The 8,497-nt window shown below is 41.4% G+C and overlaps 1 protein-coding gene across 1 annotated transcript; it reads left to right on the top strand.

Annotated features, from left to right (window-relative positions):
* Positions 1–3,625: 3,625 nt before the first annotated feature.
* On the top strand, positions 3,626–5,467 carry LOC111904106 (uncharacterized). Its single transcript, XM_023899882.2, has one exon. It carries the CDS (start codon positions 3,626–3,628, stop codon positions 5,465–5,467), a length of 1,842 nt encoding a protein of 613 aa, XP_023755650.2.
* Positions 5,468–8,497: the final 3,030 nt, after the last annotated feature.

The following is an 8,497-nucleotide window of genomic DNA, read 5'->3' as shown; positions in this document are numbered from 1 at the left end:
GGCTTCTCCACCTTTAGACCAAGACTCTTAATAACCCCATACAACCATATCTCCTCTTTTATTCCTTCCGACATGGACATGTACTCGGATTCACCTGTAGACAAATCAACGTATCTTGTAATGTCAACTTCCAACTAATGGAACATCTAAACAAAGTGAATATGTAGCACATCTGTGACCTATGCTTTAAAAAATCTACACCTTAATTAGAGTTAGCATATCCAACCAAGTCAGTATTCATACTCACTCCATACACCAAGCAAACATTCGTCGTTCCCGTCAAGTATCACTTGTTCCACTTGACAGCATCCCAATGAGCCTTCCCTGGATTACTCATAAAACTTCTTATCACACTAACTAAACATGCCAAATCAGTTATGGTACAGACCATTGCATACATAAGACTTCCAACAGCACTTGAGTATGGAACTCTGTTGATGTACTTCCTTTTTCATTAATAGTGGGTATAGTGTTTGGACCAAGTTTAAAGTGAACCGCCAAAGGAGTACCAACTTGTTTAGATTGAGCACTGTTGAAATACTACAGAACTTTCACAATGTACTTTTATTGGGAAATTCATAACTGCCCCGCTCATGTGTCGTGTTGAATCTTCATCCCTAATATCTTCTTTGTTGCTACCACATCCTTTGTCCCAAACTCATTCTTCAATGGGGCCTCCATGTTACCCTAATTGTAACGACCCAAAAATGACGACTAAAAATTTCTTTAAAAACATTACTAAAATCATATTTGTAAAAACTATATCATAAGTCATAACATAATTTTTTGAGTATTAATTCAAAACATAATCTCATTATCAGAGTCAAACATTCCCAGGCTAACTGACTATGGTGTGTGCACTGCAATCTTCCCGGGCTCCTCTTTTGAAAACTGAGTAAACTGAAAATCATAAGCACGAAGCATAGTGAGCTTCCCCAATCTACCACATACCATACAATAACATATAAAGCACATACTGGGCCTTGCCCACTGCATCGGACTGAGGTCCGGACTAACTGGGGCCTTGCCCCCTGCATCGGACCGAAGTCCGGAAACTGACTGGGACCTTGTCCCCTGCATCGGACCGAAGTCCGGACTAACTGACTAGGACCTTGTCCCCTACATCAGACCTAAGTCCGAACTAACTGGGGCCTTGCCCCCTACATCGGACCGAAGTCCGGAAAACTGACTGGTACCTTGTCCCCTGCATCGAACCGAAGTCCGGACTCACTGAACAAAGCATAACATAAACGTATCAACTAGCATATACTGCATACTACATCGGGCCGTAGCCCGGAACACATAACACATAAATCATGTCTGAGCCACGAAGGCATCAAACATACTAAGTACTGCATCGGACCGAAGTCCAGAAACTATTACTAGCTAATCGGGCTGGTATTGTGGCCGTAGACCCGTTCCTACTGGAAGGAAACTCACCTGAACTGCTGAGCTCTGCCGATAATCCTCTGGCTGCTAACCGACAATCCTCTGAGCCGCTACTCCTCCAGCTCTCCGAGCTACCAATATCAATATGACACTTAGTCTGATAGTCCTCTAAAAGTCAATTAAGTCAACTCTGGTCAAAGTCAAAGTCCTGGTCACAGTCAACCTTCCGGGTTAACCCTACTCGTTGAGTCATCCTACTGACTCGCCGAGTTCATAAGTATAGAAACCCCTTCATTCGTGACTCGACTCGCCGAGTCTACCGATTTTTGAGTCCTGACTTGACCAACTCACTGAGTCCCCACTCAACTCACTGATTCGAGTCTTAACTCGAAGGGGTTGGGGTTTCGCAACTTGACTCGCCGAGTCCAAGAACAAACTCGTCGAGTTCGAGGCAATCTTTAACAGACTCGCCGAGTTGTTCGTCCAACTCGTCGAGTTCATCTCCATCTTCATACTACTCGCCGAGTCCACTCGAAGGACTCGCCGAGTCTATTCAGTCCTTCATATATTCAGAGTCTTTTGAGTCATGCATGGACTCCAAACTGTAGATCCACTCTTCTAAAGCCTATTCCTTACGTAAAGTGGCAAACTTTACGTGTAGCTAAGGAGATCTAGGCTCAAAACACTATAAACTAGGGTTTGAGACAAAGGGGCTTAATAATCAACCCATAGACTGATGCTTTATGATTCTCTAGGCCAAGATAGACATAGATCTGAAGTAGTGATAGGTGCATTTTATGCACCTATTTTGTATGCTTATTTCTGTCTTTTTATAGCATTCTACTTTATAATTCTTGCATTTAGTTAATTATTAGGGCAATTGCATATTTCATTAAGAATTCCTGGTACTTCACTATTTTTGATTTATTTTGTAGGCATTATGGAGAATGGAACGTGGAGCTTGGATGCATGGATGGTTGGAGCATAGAGCTTTGGAACATGAAGAGAAGATGAACCGGTCATTCCATGGCAGAAAACATGAAGATGGAGCCAACAGTGAAGACTTTTTGGAATTCTAGCAAAAAGCATGGGCCATGCTAAAAACATATGGTCAAGACAAATGGCCATGCCAAAAACACATGGGCAAAAGGCATGGCCATGCCAAAAACGCATGGCCTTATGGCAAGTCACGTGAACTTTAATTAAAAGAGCAGAAGAACGTCATTTGAAGAGAGAACAGTTTTGGGAGCAGTTTCTGGCGATCCAGGGCAATTTTGGGAGAATTCTTGGAGCTTTTGAGAAGACTTAATCATTGCAAACATTTGGATTTCATTTTTGTAAGGATTAAACATTCCAATTCCATCTTTATTCTTGTTTGATTTGTTCTTAGTCATGTGTGGCTAAGAAACCCTAGTTTCTAGTTCTTGTTCAAAACATGTTGATTGCTTGACTTGAAGCATATGATTTGATGTTTGATTTGTGATTCTATACTAGTGATTATGTTTTTGTTTAAACTAGAATCCTTGAATTTGATTTGTGTTTGATTGGCCACTTTCATGAATTGAATTTTTGTGTAGTTAATTAACTTTTAGGGCACCTAATCGTTCTATTGAGTTAATAATTGGTAACAAGCAATAATTTTTCTTATTGTAAAACATATATCACATGTTTTCACAATTCCAAGCGTATGAGAAGCAATGAAAATTGTTGGGAAGCTTGTACAAAACTTAATGCGGTTTTTCAATACAATCTAAGAGCATGTTTGGATTGAATTAGTAAAGCTAGGTCCAATCAAAGAGCGTGTTTTGGTTAGATAATTTGGCAAGCGAGAGTTACTAGAGCATGTTAATATCTTTCAGTACCAACTTAGAATAGCAATCTTGAATTATATCAAGTCATAATCAAGTTAAACAACAACATTGAGAACTAGAAGTAGAACCATTCAATCAATTTGTTTACAAATCTATTTCATTTTGTGCATGCTTTTAAAGTGGATTGTTATTTAGTTATTTACTTTTGCAAACAACCCCCCCCCCCCTTTGTGACCAAAGTACCTTGTGCAAAAAGGTATAGAATTTTGTCCCGTGTCTCTGTGGTTCGACCCTGCTTTCCTTGTACTACTTTTTAGTGCATTAAAGCAGTGTATTTGGATTCTATTGTACCCCTATTATTTGTTGGGTTTGACACCCCTAACAAATTGGTGTCGTTGCCAAGGACACGGTGTTACTAATTGTTTATGCCTAGATCTTTTCGTACAAGTACGCCACTGCCAATTGACTCGAAGATAGAGAAGACTGCAAAGAAGTTAAGGAAGCAAGCCAAGCTTCGTAAGAGGCAACCGGTTTCCGATACTTCTTCATCATCCAATCCCCCAGTTATTAACATTTGGGAGGATATTCCCCTCTCAAGTGTGTCCACATCCGAAACAGAAAGTCCATCACCTTCACCTCAACCATCCTCATCCAGAAATACCACCCCACCTTCTTCACCTACTCATTATAGCCCAAACACTACATCCACAAAAACTTCAACCACTACTCATACCATGGGAGACAACCATGGAAGGAATCCACCTCCAAATCCACCACCCGAACAAACCCTTCGCCAATGGGCGAGGCAAGAGGTTACTCAACAACCTCTTTGCATCACCTATCCAGCAGCCACAAACCTTGAATTGAAATCCGGTCTCATTCACTTACTCCCAACCTTTAGAGTCTTAGAAAATGAACATCCCCACAAGTTCCTCACGGAGTTCCATGTTGTGTATGTTGGCATGAAACCGCACAATGTCACTGAAGACCAAATCAAGCTTAGGGCATTCCCCTTTGCAGTGCAAGACTCAGCAAAAGATTGGCTTTATTACCTTCCACCAGGGACAGTCAACACATGGGTAGATCTTGCATGCCTCTTCTTAGACAAATACGTCCCAGAAATGAAAGCCTCAACCCTAAGAAGAGAGATAATTGGGATCAAACAACACAAGAGAGAAGCCTTTCATACATATTGGGAGAGGTTCAAAAAGCTTTGTTCTCGTTGCCCAAAGCATGGTATTAGTGAGTATCAAATCCTTCAATACTTCATTGAAGGCATGACTCCTTGGGAAAGAAGACTTCTTAATGCTTCAAATGGAGGATCTTTGACTGACAAGACCCCAACAGAGATTTGGGATCTCATAAAAAACAAGGTGGAGGATTCAAAGCATACTAGTCAAGATGAAGATTGGTACACAGATGCACCTCGAGGTGTAAAAGAGGTGCACACTCCTCAAATTGAAGCTCAACTATCCGAGTTGACTAAGGTGGTAATGATGCTTGATAAGGACAAAGGTGTGCAATCCACACCTCGTCCCTGTGGCATTTGCACTCAAGTGGGACACCCGACTGATATGTGTCCTCAATTGCAAGAAGAAGAATATGAAGAAGCAAATGTTATAGGAGGCTATTTCGGGCATAATCAAAGAACTTATGATCAGCCCCAAGGCAATCAAGGGTGGAACAACAACCAAAACATGGGTTATCAACAAAGACCCCCACCCCATTACCAAGTAAGGCCTCCATTCCCACAACAAAATTACCAACCGAGGCAACTACAACCTCCTCCTCAACAAGTCGGATCCTCAAGTATGTCCTTAGAAGACATAGTCAAAAGCCTTGCCACCAGCACCCAAAGTTTTCAGCAAGAGACCAAGGCAAGCATCAAGAATCTTGAGCAACAAATGGCACAACTTGCTCAATTGATGAGCAAAATGGAGAATCAAGGAAAGCTACCTCCTCAAACTGAAAAGAACCCAAAGCATAGTGCTTGTGCAATTAGCTTAAGCAGTGGAAAGAAATATGACGGCCTAAAGATGCCCGGAGAAGAAGAAGAGGAGTTGGTGATAGAAGAATTACCAAAGAAGGATGAAAAGAAAGAAGAAATGGTAGAGAAAAAGAAGTCGGAAGAGAAAGAAGCAAAGATCACACCACCACCTTTTCCATCAAGATTGAGCAGCAACAAAAAAGAAAGAGAAGATAGTGAAATCATGGCAATGTTCCAGAAAATTGAAGTCAACATCCCTCTCTTAGATGCGATCAAATAGGTACCTAGATATGCTAAGTTCCTTAAGGAACTTTGCACATCTAAAAAGAAGCTGCGAGGTAATGAGACAGTGAAAGTAAGTGAAAATGTATCTGCAGTTTTGCAGAAAAGGATGCCCCCAAAGTGCAAGGATCCAGGTGTTTTTACCGTTCCTTGCAAATTGGGAAACTTTTATGTCATTATCTTCAATTGGGTGGACAATTGCTGACATAAAAGGGTTGAGCCCTTCCTTGTGCATGCATAAGATCCTCATGGAGGAGGACTTCAAACCAACTCGAGAGGCACAGAGAAGACTGAATCCACCCTTGATGGAGGTGGTAAAGAAAGAAATCTGGAAGCTTTTGGATGCAGGTATGATTTACCCTATCTCAGATAGTAAATGGGTGAGCCCCGTTCAGGTAGTCCCGAAAAAAGCAGGGGTCACAGTTGTCAAGAATTTTGAGGGAGATTTGGTGCCAACCCGTGTGCAAAACGGATGGAGGGTTTGTATTGACTATAGAAAGTTGAATGCCTCAACGAGAAAAGCCCATTTTCCCTTGCCATTTATTGACCAAATGCTAGAGAGATTGGCGGGTAAATCTCATTACTGTTGCTTGGATGGTTTCTCAGGTTTTCATCAAATTCCGGTAGCCCCGGAAGACCAAGAGAAAACCACCTTCACTTGTCCCTTTGGCACATTTGCTTATAGGCGTATGCCTTTTGGTGTATGCAATGCACCTGCAACATTTCAGAGATGCATGATGAGCATTTTTTCTGAATATGTTGAAAACATCATTCAAGTTTTCATGGATGACTTCACAGTCTATGGAAACTCATTTGATGAATGTTTGAGCAATCTAACAAAAATTTTGCAAAGGTGCATTGACACAGATCTTGTGCTTAACTATGAAAAATGCCATTTCATGGTGGACAAAGGATTGATTCTAGGTCATATTGTGTCCCGAAAAGGCTTGGAAGTTGACAAAGCCAAGATAGATGTTTTCAAAAGTCTTCCTTACCCGACATATGTTCAGGAAGTTCGTTCGTTTCTTGGCCATGCAGGTTTCTATCGGTGGTTCATTAAGGATTTTTCAAAGATTATAGTGCCGATGTGTCAACTACTCCAAAAAGATGCTGAATTTGAGTTCACTCAGCCATGCAAGGATGCCTTCGATCGTTTGAAGGATTTACTCACCTCTGCTCCAATCATCCAACCACCTAACCTGGATCTCCCATTCGAGATCATGTGTGATGCGAGCAACACGGCTGTAGGGGCAGTATTGGGTCAAAAGGTGGGTCAAGCACACCATGTCATCTACTATGCATCAAAGACCCGTGATAGTGCACAATGCAACTACACCACAACAAAAAAAGAGTTGCTCGCTATTGTTTTTGCACTAGAGAAGTTCCGGCAATACCTCCTAGGAACTAAAGTGATCATTTATTCGGACCACGTAGCCATAAAGCACTTACTTACCAAGAAAGATTTGAAGCCGAGGTTAATACGGTGGATGCTGCTTTTGCAAGAGTTCAATATTGAGATCAAAGATAAGAGCGGGAAAGAGAACCTAGTTGCCGACCATTTGAGCCAAATAGTTCAAACCGAAGATGCGACTCCCATCCATGACACATTCCCGGATGAGCATTTGTTTGCTATCCAAACACCACCTTGGTATGCGGATATATGCAACTTCATGGTCAAGGGAAAGTTCCCACCCGACCTCACGAGGTCACAGAGAGAAAAGATCAAGAAAGATGTGAGAAGGTACATTTGGGATGAACCGTACCTTTGGAAACATTGTGCAGATCAGGTAATAAGAAGATGTGTTGAAGAACATGAGGTACAATCTATTCTCAACTTTTTTCATAGTTATGCTTGTGGAGGGCATTTTGGTCCTCAAAGAACTGCCAGGAAAATTTTAGACTGTGGATTTTATTGGCCCCGACTTTTTCATGACTCTTACACTTTTTGTAAAAGTTGTGAGAGATGTCAAATGACCGGTTCTTTGAGTTCTCGAAACCAAATGCCATTAACCACCATCTTGGTTTGTGAAATATTTGATATATGGGGTATTGATTTTATGGGTCCTTTTCCTTCATCCTTTGGGAATTTATACATCCTTTTGGCTGTTGACTATGTTTCCAAATGGGTATAAGCAAAGGCAAGAAGAACTGATGATGCAAAATTTGTTGTAGATTTTGTCAAGGCTAACATTTTATGTAGGTTTGGAACTCCAAAAGCCTTGATCAGTGACAGGGGCACACACTTTTGCAACAAAACTCTTGGATCAATTCTCAAGAAGTATGGAGTCCAACATCGGGTGTCCACAGCTTATCACCCGCAAACAAATGGACAAGTTGAAGTGTCAAATAGAGAAATCAAGTCCATACTTGAGAAAACAATGAACACAAACCGCAAAGATTGGAGTTTGAGATTAGAAGATGCTCTTTGCGCAGACCGAACTGCATATAAAACTATAATTGGGATGTCACCTTATAGAATTGTGTTTGGAAAAGCCTGTCACCTCCCTGTTGAACTCGATCACAAAGCTTTCTGGGCTGGCAAAAAGCTAAACATGAAGATGGATGAAGCGGGTGTTCAACGAAAGTTAGAGATCCAAGAGCTGGAGGAGATAAGAAATTAAGCATTCGAGAGTCCACGCATCTACAAAGACAAGACCAAAGCATTCCATGATAAGTACCTCTCCCGTAAGACCTTTGAGATTGGTCAAAAGGTATAACTCTATGTCTCTCGACTTAAATGGTTTTCTGGTAAGTTACGGTCCCGGTGGGTGGGACCGTTCATTGTTACTAATATATTTGATCATGGTGCAATTGAGATTAAGAGTAACAAAACTGGAAAAGTGTTTAAAGTTAATGGTCACAGGTTAAAGGTCTTCTATGAAGGTCTCCAAGAGAAAGACGTAGAGGTTGACAGCTTGGAACGCCCGGACAACATTGAGTAAATCTAAAGGGCAAAGTCGAGCCAAAGACTTGAAACAAGGGCGGCTAACCGAGAGTCAACTCGGGAGTATCTCTCTCTATCTTCTTA

The sequence above is a fragment of the Lactuca sativa genome, chromosome 8 (genome assembly GCF_002870075.4).
Source record: "Lactuca sativa cultivar Salinas chromosome 8, Lsat_Salinas_v11, whole genome shotgun sequence".
NCBI classification, from domain to species: domain Eukaryota; kingdom Viridiplantae; phylum Streptophyta; class Magnoliopsida; order Asterales; family Asteraceae; genus Lactuca; species Lactuca sativa.
The sequence above is the reverse complement of the archived record's forward strand: the minus strand, read 5'-3'. Positions and strand labels throughout refer to the sequence as shown.

What these genes read in the sequence shown, in the direction of transcription:
- LOC111904106 (XM_023899882.2), top strand. Translation starts at nt 3,626, where the DNA reads ATGCCTAGATCTTTTCGTACAAGTACGCCACTGCCAATTGACTCGAAG.